This window comes from Kogia breviceps, chromosome 1, assembly GCF_026419965.1.
Source record: "Kogia breviceps isolate mKogBre1 chromosome 1, mKogBre1 haplotype 1, whole genome shotgun sequence".
NCBI classification, from domain to species: domain Eukaryota; kingdom Metazoa; phylum Chordata; class Mammalia; order Artiodactyla; family Physeteridae; genus Kogia; species Kogia breviceps.
The window spans coordinates 113,999,323-114,016,276 of record NC_081310.1 but is presented as its reverse complement, the minus strand read 5'-3'; the positions used below and the strand labels follow the sequence as shown (position 1 = coordinate 114,016,276).

The 16,954-nt window shown below is 57.0% G+C and overlaps 2 protein-coding genes across 15 annotated transcripts in view; one reads left to right on the top strand and one right to left on the bottom strand.

Moving 5' to 3' along the window:
• Positions 1-793: 793 nt before the first annotated feature.
• PSRC1 (proline and serine rich coiled-coil 1) lies at positions 794-8,027 on the top strand. 12 transcript variants are annotated; one of them, XM_067041308.1, is made up of 8 exons: positions 794-981; positions 1,465-1,524; positions 1,612-1,669; positions 2,109-2,550; positions 2,916-3,030; positions 3,123-3,371; positions 3,982-4,061; positions 4,226-4,835. In XM_067041308.1, exons 1-8 carry the CDS (start codon positions 855-857, stop codon positions 4,259-4,261), a joined length of 1,167 nt encoding a protein of 388 aa, XP_066897409.1. In that variant the 5' UTR covers positions 794-854; the 3' UTR covers positions 4,262-4,835. The 12 variants fall into 12 exon arrangements, with proteins under 12 accessions (XP_066897409.1, XP_066897418.1, XP_058923912.2 ...); XM_067041317.1 differs by having other exon boundaries at positions 797-981; positions 3,968-4,061; XM_059067929.2 differs by having other exon boundaries at positions 804-1,080; positions 3,968-4,061.
• CELSR2 (cadherin EGF LAG seven-pass G-type receptor 2) overlaps positions 7,130-16,954 on the bottom strand; it is a 24,640-nt gene continuing 14,815 nt past the window's right edge. Inside the window, exons 14-34 of one of the 3 annotated variants that reach the window (XM_059067898.2) lie at positions 16,409-16,592; positions 16,128-16,229; positions 15,293-15,387; positions 14,847-15,056; positions 14,185-14,368; positions 13,948-14,076; positions 13,682-13,862; positions 13,360-13,527; positions 13,134-13,260; positions 12,819-13,019; positions 12,326-12,500; positions 11,893-12,005; positions 11,669-11,748; positions 11,454-11,580; positions 11,220-11,342; positions 10,500-10,627; positions 10,181-10,269; positions 9,871-10,065; positions 9,562-9,732; positions 9,188-9,422; positions 7,130-8,720 (exon numbers count right to left, since the gene is read on the bottom strand). In XM_059067898.2, coding sequence (XP_058923881.1) covers positions 8,699-8,720; positions 9,188-9,422; positions 9,562-9,732; positions 9,871-10,065; positions 10,181-10,269; positions 10,500-10,627; positions 11,220-11,342; positions 11,454-11,580; positions 11,669-11,748; positions 11,893-12,005; positions 12,326-12,500; positions 12,819-13,019; positions 13,134-13,260; positions 13,360-13,527; positions 13,682-13,862; positions 13,948-14,076; positions 14,185-14,368; positions 14,847-15,056; positions 15,293-15,387; positions 16,128-16,229; positions 16,409-16,592 — 3,039 coding nt within the window. In that variant the 3' untranslated portion in view covers positions 7,130-8,698. Of the gene's footprint in view, positions 8,887-9,187; positions 9,423-9,561; positions 9,733-9,870; positions 10,066-10,180; positions 10,270-10,499; positions 10,628-11,219; positions 11,343-11,453; positions 11,581-11,668; positions 11,749-11,892; positions 12,006-12,325; positions 12,501-12,818; positions 13,020-13,133; positions 13,261-13,359; positions 13,528-13,681; positions 13,863-13,947; positions 14,077-14,184; positions 14,369-14,846; positions 15,057-15,292; positions 15,388-16,127; positions 16,230-16,408; positions 16,593-16,954 lie in introns of all 3 variants that reach the window. The other 2 variants (XM_059067889.2, XM_067041289.1) reach the window with 2 other exon arrangements.

Below are 16,954 nucleotides of genomic sequence, written 5' to 3'. Positions count from 1 at the left end.
AATGGTCATAAACTCTGGAGACTAAAAGCTTAGGCTCTTTGTTTACGGGAAAGCTCTTCAACCATTCTTTTCGGGACTTTTAACTTAAAAATTTTACAATTATTTCTGAGAAGCTCTGTTAACTGGTGGCCCAGTCTATTCACAGGCAGCCCTTGGAAACAAAGAAAATCCCTAATAAGTAGGCTTAAGCTTTTTACACCACAGCTTTTAATTTAGAGGACGGCACATGGTATAAAACTTGATGTTTATAACTATCCTCCTAACCATGTACTGTGACGGTCACGATCCTCTTAGATAAGCGAGGGGTCAAACATAAGCTCAGAGAGGTCAAAGATACTCAATATACTTGTTAACAGAGGAGCCACGGTTGAATCTGAACCCAAATCTCCTTGTCTGAAAAGCCCATTGTTTTCTTCACACCTTGGATGCCTCAGGTTTCGAATGTTCTCGCCTAAAAAGCCGATGGAAGATGTACAGAGTCTTAGAGAACCTCAATATACTAAAATATAAATGTTTAGTTGCTTCCGTGAATACACCTGAGGGATCAGGGTAACACTGCGCTTCCGAATGGAGTGAGCCGAGTGAGCCCAAGAAAACGAATTTCCTCAGGCAGAGCGTTGGTTCTAGGGCCGACGGCCGCAAGGGGCGTCAAAGCTCAACTCTGCCCCGCACTAGAAGGAGGGGGCGGAGAAGAGGGGGGGGACGGCAAGTCGCGAAACTCTCACTCATTGGCCCGTTCCCTAGCGCGCCGCCGCGAGGTCCCGCCCCTCGCAGGCCCGGCTCCGGGAGGGAAGCCGAACAAGGTCTCCCGGGCAAGCAAGCGCGCTCGCGGCCTCCTCGCCTCAGCCCTCCAAATGGACCCTTTCTTGGAACAGCTCTCCACTCGGCCCCCACCTGCGGACTTCCGGCCGGCTACCCCTCCACCGCACCGCCCCACAAGGGCGGAGGATGCTGGCCTTCACCAATCATTGAGCGCGTGTGGTAGGAGTGGGTGGGGCCTGAGAGATTCGAAAGGAGCCCCGCCCCCTCGGAGCGGGTTCCCAGGGCTAGGTTGTGGGAGGAAAACACCTTCCGCGGTAGGTGAGGCGAGTCGGAAAGTGAAAACTGAGGGTGGCGTGGAGGTGTGGTTTGGGCGTGGTGCCGCGGGGAGTAGAATGGTGTCTTAGGGTGAGGAAGAACCCGGAGGGTGGTGGCGGGGAGGAGGATGAGGAGCGTAGACCGCCCCAGCGAGAAGAGGTCGGGTCGCAGCGGGGCGGGGGCCAATGTGCGGAAGGAGATGGGAGGATGGGTGCATCTGTCGGCACTTGCCCCGGAGGTAAGAGTACCTCAGTTACAGGGGCAGGTGCTGCTGCTGGGACGTCTGCTTTACCTCCAGCGTGACTCCCAACCCCTGGCTTGCACCGAGTCTAGCTGGGAGGCCTTGGGCAGGATGGAGACCTGAGGAAAGGTATATTTTCTCTCCAGCTCCGGGGTCTAAGCTGACTTTTGCTCCTGCTGGCTGGAACATGGAAGATTTAGAAGAAGGTAAGGAAACGCTGGAGGGAAGAATGAGGCTCTGTGATTGAGAGCCGTGTTAGGGACCAAAGTCTGGCATTCTTTCCTCCCCTACAGATGTAAAGTTTATAGCAGATGAGACCTTGGACTTTGGGGGGCTGTCACCATCTGACAGGTAGTAGACTCTTTATCCTACTTACCTTCCTCCAACAATGGTTGTCTCTAACCCCTCACTGTTGAATTATTGGCCTCAGGTCTGGATTGGTAATTTAGCAAGGTTGGGTGCACTGGGCCTTCTGAGTGGCTGGTTGACTTCGCCCCCTATGACACTACTGGGGGAGGGGAGAAGGGATAAACTGGAACGAGATTTCAGGGTGTTAAGAAGAAGGGTAAGTGGATTTGCTTCATGTTCATCCTGGCATAATTCCCAATGTCAGTAAGTGCTGAAGGCCTCCTAGAACCGGCTGTCTCATCACTTAGATCTCACAGCCAGCACGGGTATCAGGGTTTGAGGTTGTGTTCCTGGCTCTGTAGTGGTGGTTTTGCCCAGTCTCCTTTGTAGTCTCCTGCTCTTTTCCATGTGGGCATGGTGCCTGATTTGTTTTCTTTCTCAGTCGAGAGGAAGAAGATACAGCAGTGTCGGTGACTCCGGAGAAACCCCTCCGACGAGGTCTCTCCCATCGAAGTGACCCAAATGCCGTGGCCCCCGCCCCCCAGAGTCTGAGGCTCAGCTTAGGCCCCCTCAGCCCAGAGAAGCTGGAAGAAATCCTCAGTGAAGCCAACCGGCTGGCAGCTCATCTGGAACAGTGTGCCCTGCAGGAGCGGGAGAACACCCGTGAGGGCCCGGGGCCTCCAAGGGTGAAGCCCAGCCCTCGGCGGGAGACCTTTGTGCTCAAGGACAGTCCTGTCCGAGACCTGCTGCCCACCGTGAGCTCTTTGGCTCGGAGCACCCCCTCCCCAAGCAGCCTGACACCCCGACTCCGGAGCAGCGATAGGAAGGTGTCAGTCAGGGCTCTTCGAGCAACATCTGGAAAGAGGCCCTCCAGCATGAAGAGGGTGAGTGTAGAGGGTTTGGGTTAGATGTGTGCCCCCAACACTATGCCTGACTCAGTACAGGTGTAGAGCAGTTTCCTTGTTGGTAAAATAGAGATAGTTAAATTCTACCTAATAGGATTGTTGGAATTAAACGAGGTACCATAAGCAAAGCACTTACCACTGCGTCTGTGCGTGAGCTCTATAATGCTTATAGTAAGCTCTCGATAAATGACATTTGTGATGATGATGATGACGATGTTGGCACCTAACTTCTGCTTTTCCTTACTGGGATCTAGGCAGCTCTCCACCTCTGTCTCTTAATCAGCCAGCAGAACAGATTCTCTTTCCATTCTAGTCCTTTTTTCCCCCCTCTCTTTGTGTTTCAGGAGTCGCCCACTTGCAATCTGTTCCCTGCATCCAAAAGCCCAGCATCTTCTCCTCTTGCCCGATCAACTCCTCCAGTCCGGGGGAAAGCCGGGCCCAGTGGGAGAGCAACATCAAGTGAGAAGACCTGGGCAGCAAAGCTGTGGGTGAGAGTGGGAGGAGGGAGGATGCGGAGCTGACCCTAAAATTCCTCTGCTCCTCTCCACCAGGCCCACCTACCCCTGTCAGACCAGTCTTGGCTCCACAGCCTTCTACCAGCAGCTCTCAGCGCCTGTCTCGGCCACAGGGAGCAGCTGCTAAACCTTCCAGTCGACTGCCTGTTCCATCGGCCATTCCCAGGCCTGCCACCAGGATGCCACTCACCAGCCGGAGTGTACCATCCAGCAAAGGTGCCCTTCCTCCAGATTCCCTGCCAGCTCGGAAAGGACTTCCAAGACCAAGTGCCACAGGGCACAGAGGTGAGAAGAATGGCCATAAGGATAAGAAATCAGGAGGACGAATACCTACCCCTGTCCAGCATGAACGCACCCTCCCAGAGTTGGTAGCAGTGACTTTCTCCACCCTCATTACAGCTCTGTTTGAAGATGGGGAGGCTGAGTTAAGGGGAGAATGTGGGCCTGGGCAGAGTTTGAGCCTCAGTTTTCAGATACCTTAGCACTAATCCCAAACTCACTCTGCCTTCATCCAGTATTTATTTATTTATTTATTTATTTATTTATTTATGGCTGTCTTGGGTCTTCGTTTCTGTGCGAGGGCTTTCTCTAGTTGTGGCAAGCGGGGGCCACTCTTCATCGCGGTGTGCGGGTCTCTCACTATCGTGGCCTCTCTTGTTGCGGAGCACAGGCTCCAGACGCGCAGGCTCAGTAGTTGTGGCTCATAGGCCCAGTTGCTCCGCGGCATGTGGGATCTTCCCAGACCAGGGCTCGAACCCGTGTGCCCTGCATTGGCAGGCAGATTCTCAACCACTGCGCCACCAGGGAAGCCCCAGTATTTCTTTTTGAGAAGGTCACCTGAACCTTCTGCTAACTCATGTCTTTTGTTAACACTCATCAAGTTCCTGTTTCTCAGCGACCAAATCTTCCCGTCCCTGGTGCTGGTCGCAGCAATCTGCAGCCCCCCAGAAAAGTTGCAGTCCCAGGACCTACCAGGTAAGACAGGTTGAGAGGCTGTCTCTTTCTCCCTTGTTGGGGATGAGGAGGGGAGCCTGGAGGGGCAGGGAGTCCCATTTCTTCCTGAACTTGAACTCAGCTGGTGACAAATGGGCTTGTGAAAGAAGGGCAATTTAAAGCAGTTCCTTCTTCTGTCTCTTTAGGTAAAGAGATCAGGACAGCAAGCAAGAATTCAGTAGCAAACTACTATAGTCACTGCCTAGACTCACCTCTATATTCAGCTTCCCAAGCCCTCTCCTTGGAGGCAGGCCTGACTCCAGCAGATTCTGGCCCAGGGATAGAAGGAAGAGCTGCCACCATGGCTGGTGACCCAGGAGTAGAGACCATGGGAGATAGGGTGGAATAGGGTTGAGCTGGAGGAGAATCAAACTCTCAGTTGAAACAAGATAGGAAAAAGAGGTTGCCTTCCAGTGGTGAAGTTAAACAGAAAATAAGAAATGCTTGAGAGTGGTTTGTCCTCATCCACCCCCACTCTTGTGTCCAGCTCCACAGAGTTTGATTTTCATCCCAGGCTTTGGTTCGCTGGACATTTACATGTGAATGGCCTCTGTAGCTAACCTCCCTGCTCTCCAAGGAGCAGTCCTCCTGAATAACATCCTCTACTGGACTCAGGCCTGTTTGGAGAGGCAGAGGCAGGCATCTGGTCTCCAGAACTTGTTTCCTGTGGATTCTATGACTCCTAACAGGCCAGTTTATGATAAGCTTACTCCATTGGTCTGCATTTTTCTAAAATAAAATGAGTATATTTTTATATTCTGTATGCATGTGGAAGTAAATCCTCCTCCAATTTCTAACAAATTTGGAGTAAATTCCTGTGTAATTCCAGTGAGGGAGCCAGGATGGGCTTCCCAGGCAGGGGTCTGAATAGGCCTTAGGCCCTTGAGATTCCAGCTAATCAGGCTATGACTAGCCCCCTTGTTGGCATTTGATGGGAACAGGCTGCCTTTTTCTAGGCATTTCCAGGCTTCATATGTTATTAGAAGGTCCAGATCAACTTAAGTAGAGTTTAATTCACAGTAAGTGAGGCTATCAAACCAGGGTCTTGGTAAATTATTATTTACATTCTAAACGTGGGTGTCCTTTCCTGGCAAGAGAATGGATACTCCTAGGAATTCAGCATCTTGTCTGCTGTACTTAGGGGATGAGGGGGCCCTCGGGTGGGTACCCTGGTGTTCAGGTTTGCTGATTGCCTGAGGTAGAAGATGCCTGAACACCTTTTTACGTTCTGCCTTATGTCTTTAAAATTGTTGGTGTTCTCCTCTTTCCCCTACTAGACTTGAGGGCTGGCGCCAGGGTTTGTAAACCTCTGCAGTGCCTAGTGTTGTGATTTGTATGTGGTGGAGAGTTCTATTCGTTTATTGAAAAAATATTTGAGTGCAAGATGGGGGGGTGGTTGTTAAATGAATGACAGAAGATTCATTTAACAGATTAACTAAGGGTCTCCCTTTTCTCACAGCTTTTGATTCTTGGAAATGCCAGAACCAGCCTAATTCCTTATGAGTTTTTGAGAGGACTTTCCTCCTTGGAGGCCAGGCCCTAACTTAAGGAAGTCGGCAGGCAGCTGAGCCAAGGGAGTGAGTTCCAGCTGGTGCCCTGCCCCCCAGGTTTACATGCCCATGGGCCCCCTTCTGAGGCACTAAAAGGCCCTTCCCCTGTTCCTGGGCCAGGGACCCCACCCCCACCCCCACCCCCGTGGCTTGCTTCTTTTTATGGCTGATCTTAAGGTTCATTTAACACATTCACCTATATCACAGTGACAGCTGCCTCCACTTCACCTTTCCCTGAGCCCCTGGGATTCCAAGCATTGAGTTGGGGGAGGGTGTGTGGAGACAGACACTGAGTGTCTGGCTCTGGAGGAAATTTGGCAGGGGCAAGAAGACCTCAGGTGCGTCTCCCAACCGCGTCCTGCACTGGTGTCTGACAGAAGCAAGCCCAGGCACACGCTTAGGTGTGGCCAGCAGATGGCATGTTCATGTGGCCTGCGTGTGAGCCAGGCCCCGGTGGGTCCTCAGGCAAAACAAGCAGCAGATCCGCGTGCTGTTGCCACCTGGTGGCTGAAGAGGACAAGGCAAGGCATGTTCCTTTCACCCTCTAAGTCAGCTTAGGGTTTCCTTAACTGCCCCTCCAATCCCACTGCAGATCTGTTTAAGCAACGTTCAGGAGGCAGCGTCCGCGGGGGAGGAGGCCTGCCCGTCACGGCTGCCCTTCTGGTTCACTACCTGCTTACTTCCTTCTGTTTGGGTCGAGCTTTCTGTTTTTTCTCTTTATGCACTCTACTTTCACACCCCACCCCCAGTAGCACCAGGAAGGAAGCCAGGGTTTCTTGGTCTCTTACTATGCACTGTGAACTGTTCTAAGCACTAACATGTGTCAGCTCATTTATTTCTCATAAAAGCTCAGTTAGGCACAAACCATTATCATCCTCATTTTGCAGGCAGGGAAACTAAGGCTCAGAGAGATTAAGTCACTCAGTCTGGTTCCAGGGTTTGTGCTCTTAACAACTCCCCTCTATGGCCCCATGTGAACTCCCTATCTAGTTTGTAGAACAGACCTTTGAAAAACACAAAACTTGGGAACAGAAGTAATGTGGCAGAGCACACAGCTGACTAGAGTATAAGCAGTTGCTTCATTTCCGATGGGGAAAAACACGAGACCGCCCAGAGGAATGAAGTTAGGATGTACCTAGTCACTGAGCACCTTTCAATTCCCACCAGCCTCTCAGCCCTCCCTGCCTCCTGAATTCTGCTCCCAGGACGGGACTCAGCCCTGAGGGGCTGGGCTGGAATCCTGCCTGCTCTGTGCAGCCTCTCCAGCCGTACAAGTCCCTCCTGTCCTGGTGAGAAGCATACTTTCCTGCTAACAGCCACATCTTCATTGGAAATGCCAGGACGTGGGCTCAGTACTGAGGCTATTTGGGGGACGCTGCTGGGGGTGTCGAGAGGATATCTGAGTCCCCTGACCTGGCCTTTCCAGGGCCCTGCCTGCTCGTGTTTTCCAGAGACCAGGCCTCCCCCCTCTGAAAGGAAAGGGCCCCACACAGGAGGACAGGATGACAGTGCTCAGCCCGCACAGAACTAGTTTTATTCAGTAGCATGGGGGACTGAAAAAACAAAGCACAAAATGCTACCATATTTACAGTTACGATCAAACTGTACAATCAGATGGTTAGTATCAAGTTAGCATCCAGCATCTTTGTATTTTTTTAAGTCAAGTCATCAGTAGTAAAAACCAGTTAAGTTTTTAACCCTTTGCAGGAATTGCTGAGGGGAGAGGCCAGGGAAAGAATCCATGGCAGAAAAGCCAGAGACCAGCCTTACAAATGAGAAATAGGAACACTTTTTCTACTCATAGCCTCTTTTTCTAGCCACCTGCTCCTGAGGAAAATGGGTGACAAGTCTGGAATACATGCTCAGCATAAATGGTGACTCAGATGAACAGCAGTTGGCAAAACTGAGGAGGGGGAGGAGAGGTGGGGAGATGACAGCCTGGAACAAGGGGAAGGGCCTGAGGCCCCCTCGCCAGGACTGCTGGGTACACACCCGACCTGACTGATGGCCACATCAGACCCCCTGGGACTGGACCCATCCCAACACAAAAAGCAAATAAATAAAAAATATATATTAACTCTCTCTTCGCAGGGAGCTGGGTGGTGAGGGGGAAAAAGAGGAACAGGGACCTGGTCCTTCGAAGAAGAGAGCCAATTCCAAGAAGGGGATAAAAATAGAACATGTCTCAGAGGCCATAGCAGGTCAGTGGGGTTTGTCTGGTCTCAGAGGAGGGCGAGTGGACCCTGGAACCCAGACTGGAGACCTGGGCTGGAGACAGCATGGGGCAACCGGGCCAGCCCCGTCTGTCCTCTTCCTCCCTGTCCCACCCACACAATAGCAAAGAAGCGCAACTTAACACATGACTGGCCTTCCCCAGCATGGGGCGGGGCAGGGAAACAAAGCACTTTTGGGTCAGCGAACTGAGCAAACACCCGGGCTGCAGCGCATGGCCAGAGTCCAAGGAAAGGAGAGGGGCTGGGGTGGCCCGGCCGCCACCCAGGGGCGTTGGTTCCCTTCAGAATGTGTTCATGCAGCATTTGGGGGGCTGGGGGCGCTGAGTCCTTCTGCCCCCTCTCCGGACAGGGCTTTTTCAGTTCCCGGAAAAGGGGCGGCACAGGCGGGGTGAGGAGTGCCCTCGGCCCTGTGCCCTCGCCGCACTGAGGCCTGCCCGGTGCGGCCCGCGGGGCTTGATGCCCTGGGTGCACGTGGCTTTGTCCTTTCCTTTTGGTGATGGCAAATGAGGGGCAGGCCCCCCAAGAGTCCCTCTCCTCCCAGAGGCACAGCAGATGGGAAACTGAGGAGAGGCTGGGAAAGCATCCTGGGAGGTCCTATCCTCTTTGGGGAGGGAAAGGGGAGTCAATTTCCAGCGTATAAAAAAAATTAATCCCTGAAGTCATGAAGAGTGGAGTTCCTTTTTTAAATTTCTTTTTTCCTCTTTTCTGAAAAACTTTGTCTTGGAGATGTTGGCCCCAGGGGTCCAAAGTGCAGCGAGGGGGATGGTGGGGGAGGGAGTTGGCACTAGATGGCCTTGGGTAGGGTGGGTGCCCCTCCCGGCAAGGCCCAGGCTCCTCAGATGGATGTTTCGTCGCTGCTGCAGGCAGGCAGGCAGGCAGGCAGGCAGGCAGGCAGGTGGAGCAGGGGCGGGATAAAGCACAAGACAGGAGTGGGGGCGTGAGTGCAGCTGGGGAGCGTAAGGGAGCCTCAGGGTGTAGGAACCACCGGCCCAGGGTTAATGCAGGAAGTTAAAGAAGAGAAATCTGGAGAGGCAGGAAAGGAAAGTGACAGAAAAGGCAGACAGAGGGTTAGTCGGAGCAGAGGAGACAGTGAGAAGCTTTCACCAGAAGAAGGAAACAGAAAAGCAACCCCAGCTCCCCACCCTCCCTCACTTGGCCCGATGCTGGGCTGGGCTGGGCCGACCCCACAGGGCACCATGTTTGTGGGCATGTGGCCTGAAGGGACCTGGGCCACACTCCGCCGCCCACCACAGTGGCCTGGGGAGGCCTGGAGGCGGGGCCTCTGCGGGGCTGCACCCTCTCCCGCCCACCCAGCCACACTCACTCGGAGCCTGACGAGTCCTCATCCACCGTGCCTGCCTTGATGCTCATGGCGATGGGCATGACCCCATTCAGCTGCTCCTGGAGGCTCTGCCGCGGTGGAGGGCGGGGGGGTGGCCCACCCCGGCTGCCCTCGCTGGCCGAGGAGCCCCGGGAAGACCCTGTGCCCTGCTCCAGGGGTAGCCGTAGGAGACTGCTCTTCTCACTGATGGTGGGCAGACACTTCTTCTTGAGGATGCCTGTGGGCCGGAGGGCGGGTGCCATGAGGAGCAGGTGGAAGGAGCATGGGGCTGCCCTCGAGAGCCCCACCAGCCACAGGCCAGTGTGAGGAGTGAGGTTGCTGATGGGGGAGCGTGCAGCTGAGCATACCCCGCTTACCTTTGTGAGGTTGGGCAGAAGGGCCTGGAAGGGGACCCAGGGACCCCTCCCGAGGCAGGGCATCTCCATTCTCCCGCGGCCGCTCCTCAGAGGCCCCGTTGCCACCACTGTCCTTTGCTGCGGTCCCAAAGTCTCCTGGCCAGGGGACCTTCCCGGGCCCCAGGCCCCCATCTGGTGGAGAAAGGAAGTAGATGAGGCCCAGAGAAGGCAGACAGCTAGGAGAGTAACCACCCTAGTCTTGCTTCCCGGGAATCCCAGCCCCTCTGCCCTCCCACTGCCCCCAAAGGCCACAACCCTGCGCTGACCCACCCTTGGGGGTACTGTGCAGGGGCAGTCTCTCTGCCCCAGGCCCCAGCAGGCTGTCCCAGCCCGGCTCTCCAGAGAAGGTGGCCTCCGCCTCTTCCTCCTCTTCCTCCTCCTCGCTATCTGATGAGTGGGTAGAGGCATAGGAGCCACTCTGGTCATCTTCCAGGGACAGGTCACTGTCAGAGTCTGTGTCTGGATCTAGGAAGTGTGGGAGAGATCACAGGCAGCCCATCCACCACTGCCCACCCTCAACAAGAGTTAGGCAGCTGCGCCTCCACCACCACCACTGGCCGTCAGGAGGTTCCATCCTCACCGTGCTGCTGGTCTTGACCTTCCAGGAATAGGCCACCAGGGTTCCCCAGGCCAGGAGGCCCTTGGCCAGGGTTCAGTGCGGACTCCTCCCTAAGAAGACAAGACATGCTGGAGGCATCAGCCTGGCCCCTCGCCCGGTGTCCCATTCTCTTCTCTGTTCTGGGTTTTCCAGTTCCTGCCCCATGTTCCTCACAGCTTCCACTTCAAGCTGCCACCGTGTCAGCCATGGTGTGTGCTACCCAACTCTTAGCAGCCTGGCCTGGGTCTAGCATGCCCGGTGCTCTTCTCCCCTCCCCAACTGTCCCATCACCAGAGCTCACCTCAGCAAGAAGGGGATGTAGCTGGGCTGACTCTTGCCCGAGCGGCTGGCGCTGTGCAGAGAGCCTGCTGAGTCTCCATAGGGCTGGTAGAGCCTTCCATCTGCATAGGGGCTGGGGCAGTTGTAGGACTAGGCAAGGAACAGAGAGGTCAGTACATGGGGGAGCCGGAAGGGGAGGCCTCAGGAAAGCAGAGGGGCCGAGGGAGCTTGCCCTGAGTTCTCCCCCCCACATGCCCAGGACTGAAGAGAGACGCCCCACATCTTTGTTGCCCCCATTTCAGGGCATAGTAGTGTTGTAGCTCTGCCATAGCTGTGCCAGTTCTATGCACCCCAGGTACCCTGGACTTGGCTGTATAAAGGTTTGCTGGCAAAAGATGGCACCAGGAGTTATCTCCTGAGAGCATTCTGGGAGACACAGAAGATTTACCAAGAGGCACAAGGGATTCTCAGGTGTGGGGCATTTATGACCTGATTACCTGTCTTGGCCACTCCCTCATCTATTCTAAGCTCCGCTCCCATCCCTCCCAAGTCAAAAATCCCCCTCCCCGACCCCAGGCCCTTTCTTCCCAGGCCACACATACCATTTCACCACCCCTTCCTCCTTCCAGGAAAGGATGTAAGGATGGAGAAAAAGTGGGACAAAAGCACAGCCTTTGTCCCTCCTGCCTCTTCCCCCTCACTCCCCATGACCCCTTCATCTCCCTGACCCTGGGTCCCTCACCGAGGTCAGGGTGGACTTGGTGGTCAGAGCAGGGTCAGGGCTGGGCTTGCGGCTGCAGGCAAACTTGAGTGCTTTCCGGACCTCCTTGCTAAGCACCATATAGGAGAGGAAGATGAAGGGGCCCTGACAGGCAAGAAGCAGCAAGTGTCTAAGTGCTTATTAAGGCACCTCGTACCCAAGCTTCCCGCCTACAGTTCCACCAGCCTCCCACAGGGCATGGGTCGGACCAGGTACCTGGATGCAATTGGAAGCAGCAAAGAGGTAGTGGAAGAGGAGGGTGTCACTGTTGACAGAGAGCAGTGCCAGTAGCCACGTGGCGCTCAGCAGCAGGAGGACAGCGAAGGAGGGCCGCAGGCCCGAGCTGGGGAGGGGGTGGGCTGTGAGTCTGGCCGCGAGGCCTCCCATGCCGATGCCCATCCACTGCCAAGGCACCCACACCCCATACTCACACAGGGCCTTTCTTCTCAAAGCCCTGCCGCTGGGCAGCACAGGACGCCCGGACCGCCAGGATGTACAGGAAGACACTCATCTAGCAGGGTAGGGGGAGGTGTGAGGGGGGACCATCAGGGGACAGACAGCTTCCACCCCACCCTATGAAGGCCTCAGCAATTCCTAAAGGGGATCCTGAGGTCACACTCAGCCTGCTCACCCCCAGCCACTTTCCAGCACTTACCGAGACAGCAAAGGCCACGGGGCCAGCGAAACTCCAGATGAGCGTATCGTAGATGGAGAGCCAGCAGAAGTCAGGGTTCCCATAGCCCTCCGGGTCCAGGCCCACGGCTAGACCTGGTGACAGCAGCGGGGAAGGGTGATCAGGGACTTGGAAATCAGTCAGGCGGTCAAGTGGGAGCCTAGGGCCAGGTGCAGGGCATGAAGGCTTCTGCCCACCATCTGTCCATGACGTCCTCTCCAGGATGGGGGACCCTGTCCCTGAGTGGGGGTGTCCATAGCTGAGTTAAACCAGAGGGATACTTGTGGAGAACCTGGCCCGGGCATAGGGATGTGGGCCTCTGGGCCTGGGATGGGAGTGGGAGAAGGTGGCATGGAGGTGGACGTAGGCCCTAGGGATGCAGAACCTCAAGGCCTGGGATCGGGGGTCAGGGTACCTGTGATGAAGGCGGGCACACCCCAGCCTAGCATGTAGTAGAAGCGCATGGGGCCGGCGTTGACGTCGCGCACCTCGGTGAGCGCCCGGTACAGGTGCAAGGCCTCCAGCAGAGCCCAGGAAAAGGTGCAGAGGTACAGGAAGTGCAGCAGGATGGCGATGACTGTGCAGGCAAACTGAGGGCCCAGGCCACGCCCAGTCAGTGACCAAGGCACACCCAGAGTGTGGGTCCTGCTCTCGCCAGACAGGGGAGGAGAGCCTGGGTGTTGGGAGGTGCTTCAGGGGGAGTCTGGGCCAGAGGAAGGCACCTCTCGGGTGCTGGGGAAGTAAGGGGGAGCTAGAGAGGAGGAAACTGGGGGCCAGGCACTAGGCTGGCTCTTTATCAGTCACTACTGCAGGAGCAGGGATTGAGGGGGCCGCTGGGGAGGACGCATATGGGAGCCTGTGAGGGCTGGGCACTGGAGAAGGTTTCTGCGTGAGGAGGAACATCTTACAGGGAGGTCAGCCTGGTTGATTCCCAGGAGGAAGACCAGCTGAGCTAGGCCCAGGGCGGCAGTCAGGTTCCGTCGGATGCCATGCTGGTTGGAGCGCAGGACACGCAGAATAGTGAGGAAGAGGAACGTGAGCAGTAGGGCAGCCAAGGTGACCCCTAGGGCCACATAGGTCAGCGTCTTCAGTGGCAGGATCTCCCCATTCTGCAGGTTGGGTGGCAGAGAGCCAGAGGGATTAGGAGGGGCGGGGCCTGAGCACCTAGTCCACTGCCCTTGGCTCCCACCCCCAGCTCTGCAGCTACCCCTGGTGGGTCCAACCTCCCGCCTGGACACGTCCATGAGCACAGCGAAGCTCGTCATGTGGTTGCACTGGCAGCTGACGTGGCTCTCGTTGCGGAAGACGACTTCGCAGCCTCGGGCTGACCACCCACCCGTGCCACTGACCCTGCGTGAGGGAGGCAGGGTCAGGAGACAAGAAGGGTGGGGTGCCCAGGGTCCAGAGCTCTCCGCCCAAAGCCTTGGGGGCAGGGCAGTGCAGGCTCACAGGATCGAATGGTTCCAGAAGACACAGATGGGCTTTGTCCGCTCCTCTGTCTCCAGCAGCCGGAACTGCACCGTGACTGGCTTGTCCAAAGCACGGGGCAGAAGCTCCTCGTCGTCATGGACGCTGATGCTCACCACGGGCGTGTTGATGACAGGGCGTTTGGGAACTCTGGAGCGGGGCAGCCGGGCAGTCACCACGGTAGTCGCGTGACTGGAGGACGCCCCTAATCACTCTGAGGTGCCCCCAACCCCCGGCCCCTCTCTGTGCCTCACCCGCCCGACCTGCAGCCCCCACCCCACTCCTCGTCTCCCCAGCTGCTCACCTCAGGCTGCGCTTGTCTGGGTCATAGTTATGGGGCAGCAGCCCGGCCAGGGTGCGGTAGATGATGACACTGGCCACCGCCTCACCCTGACTCGGCTCCGGGTGCCGCCGCTGACGCCGTGCCAGCTCCTCTGGCTCCTGGGCCTCTCCAGGGCCCGCGGGCCTGACCACGGGGGGCGTTTCTGGGATGGGGACACTGTCCACTCAGCTGGGTCCTGCGCAGATGCCCCGGCCTGGCCCCTGACCCACCCCTTGGCCCCCACTGACCTCTGAAGACGGACTCAGGCAGAATGACCGTTGTCTCAAGGTCCGGGGGCCGCTCCCCTCTCAGCGCCTCGTAGCGGGGCAGCTTGGCCCCAGCGAAGTTCCCCTTATCCAGGCGAACTACAGAGATGACTAGGGAGAGGTCACAGGTCAGACCCCTGGTGAGGTGGGCAGGCCCCTGGCACAGCCGCCCTTACCAGAGACTCTCCCTGAACCCTCCCACCCGGGCAGCAGCCTCACCGATGTTGGGCGTGACGATGGTGAAGGGGCTTAGGTAGGTGTGCCGCATGTTCTGGGCCAGGGCACTGGCATAGGCCTCATAGTGCTGGAGCAGCCAGGCGGTGCCACCCTCCGTCTGCTGGATCAGTTCCCAGTGCCGCTGGTTGGCTGCATCCAGGAGGGCGCTGCCCACCCGCAGCAGATTCTGGGGGAGGGCGGGCACCGGCACAGTGGGCTGTGCCTGCAGCCTCACTCCTCGTCCCCACCACCAGGCCCCAGCCTGTACCTAGACCAGCCCTGGCTCGCCCCCCACCACGCCCCTCCCTCTAATCCTTCCTCCTCAGTCTCTAAGAGTTTCCCACACAGATGTTATTAGATGCTGGTTCCTCCCTGTCTGGCGCGATGGGCAGGGCCTCTCCTCCGAGAAGCCTGATCAGACCAGGCCCCGGTACAAACATTTTCTACGGGCGCCTTGCTATGAGAAGGATTAGGAAGAGGTGCTCTAAATTACCCATATGCTGGGCCGTGGCTCAGGGAGCCTCATGGGGGCCTCATGCCGGCTGGGAGCTCTCCCAAGGCAGGGGTGGGGAGTGCCCCCCCACTTTGCCCCCAGGTGGCCAGGAGCAGGCTCACTCACCGTGACCTCCACCCACCCAGCCATTCCTGCCCCCTCCAAGCCCCACCTCGGTGAAGTGCACATCCTGTGTGGCGGACAGCCCGAAGCCTCGCTGGCTGCTCTCGTGGGCCAGTAGCCGAGTGGCCAGCTGGTAGGCCACCTTGACGTCACTGCCGAAGTAGCCAGCCGTGTGTTGGGTAGCGTTACGCAGAAGCAGGGCCAGCCGCTGGGAGCGCCCCGAGTCCAGGCCTGACTCGTTTCGCTGCAGCCGCTCAGCCTGGGACCAAGATAGGCTGGGGGGTCAGCACAGGAGTGAGGTACCCAGAGAGTAGAACTGGAACTCTAGAGTAAAAGGACTCAGGAAAGGGGAGAAACGGCCTCCAGGTGGGGGCCCTGGGAGACAGGAGCTGGAATTCCAGAGTCCTCTTTCTCAAAGCTGGGGAGGCGGGCAGGTCATACTGGGCGAGGGCACGGGGCTGGGGTAAGGAGATGGAGATGAGAAGTTCCACTTACAAAGCCCTTCAGCTCTGAGAAGGTGACTGATGTGCAGTTGAAGAGATTTGGGGGGAGCCACCCTCTGTGCTCATCACAGTGGCGCACAGCAGTCCCTGGGGGAAGGCAGCCAGGAAGGCAGGCCTCAGGGAGAGACACAGGAGGCTGCCGAGACCTGGCTGAGTTCTGCTGGGGGCCAGCCCCTCATGGACCAGAGACAGGAGACAACCAAACAAGGGCCCTGCCGTCCTGTACTGCAGGTGAAAACAGGGAGATGCGTGTGGAGAACACCAGAGCCAAAACCTCTGTAGGAGCAGCCCAAACAAGGGCTACAGGAGCGCAGGGCACATGGTCCCCTCTAGTCCCCAGACGTGGCTGTCCCTCTCCAGCCACCACCTTGAGCTCTCTGCCGCTCACTCTCTACTTCTGAACTCTCTTCTTCGCCAACCCAAGGACCAGAGCCAGCCCCCATCCTGTGGCTGGGTCCCCTGGGACAGCACCTCACCTCCCCTACTCCCCAGACCATCTTTCTAGTGGCATAACTCCAGCCACTAGATGGTGACTGAGGACGGGAACCCTGTGTGACTCATCTTTGAATCTCTAGCACCCAGCCCTGTGCCATGCACACTGCAAGTTTTTTAGCACTTTTGTTATGAGTCCAAGATATAGACACCTTTCATTTAGGCAACCTTGGGAGCAGGGAAACAGTGAACCAAGGAAGCATGGGATATGGAGTCCCCAGGACCTGGAGGCTGGAAAGTGGGGTCCTATGATCAGTAGCCAGGGGCTCCCCACCCTCACCCCACTGATGAAAGGCCAAGTCCTCAGTCTCACATTCTGGGCCTCCAGCACCTACCAAAGGAGCCTCTGGGGCAGGGGGCAGCAGCAGGCAGCCCGAAGCGGGTACGGGGCCACCAGATCCCAGCCTCGATGGCCCGTGGGCAGCTGTCATAATTCACTGCAGGGAAGCACACACCGTCACTCAGGAGCAACTGTCCCCCCTACAGCTCTGGCCAGGCTCCCCAGCCCTCCCTGTGCAGCCTCAGGCCTGCAACCAGCCCCTGCTCCTGGCCTCCCTGGGACACCAGGGCCTGGCACACAGCAGGGACGGCCACCCATCTACCGCAAGAGCCCTACCTTCACAGCCGTTGGTGGTGACCTCAGCAAAAGGGTTGTCACAGCGATCGCACTGGCGCCCAATGACACCTGGCTTGCATGGACACTGGCCATCCTCGGGGTCACAGACTCGGGACAGAGAGCCCGTGGGGTAGCAGTCACACAGCAGGCAGGTGGGGCTGCCAGGGGGCCGGTAGTGGTTCTCCTGGGAGGGAAGAGGGAGGATGGGGTCATTGGCTCAGGCTCTCTTCCCTGGATGCTCACGGATCCTTCACTGTGGCCCCTCTGGAGAGAGGCTCCCTGACCTCAGGTCCCCACCAAGAATGGTACATTCAAAATACGTAACAACTGGTAATGTTTTGGAGTTTAATCCATCAATGAGACACCAATCAGAACAGGCTGCAAACAACCAGTATAGCTGACCCAGAGCTCACTGGTTAAGTACAGGTCCTGGACGCCCCACACCCAGACACACGAGGACAAACAGCCCCTTGCCCGCCCTAGTGGAGCGAAGGCACATAAGCCCTCAGCTCTCTGCGGAGAGTCTTCCTTCACTGTCCCCCCCAA

Coding starts and splice junctions, on each gene's coding strand:
- PSRC1 (XM_059067929.2), top strand. CDS start 855: ATGGACCCTTTCTTGGAACAGCTCTCCACTCGGCCCCCACCTGCGGAC. Junction 1,081..1,464: donor GAAAACACCTTCCGCGGTAG/GTGAGGCGAGTC, acceptor TTTTCTCTCCAG/CTCCGGGGTCTAAGCTGACT. Junction 1,525..1,611: donor CATGGAAGATTTAGAAGAAG/GTAAGGAAACGC, acceptor CCTCCCCTACAG/ATGTAAAGTTTATAGCAGAT.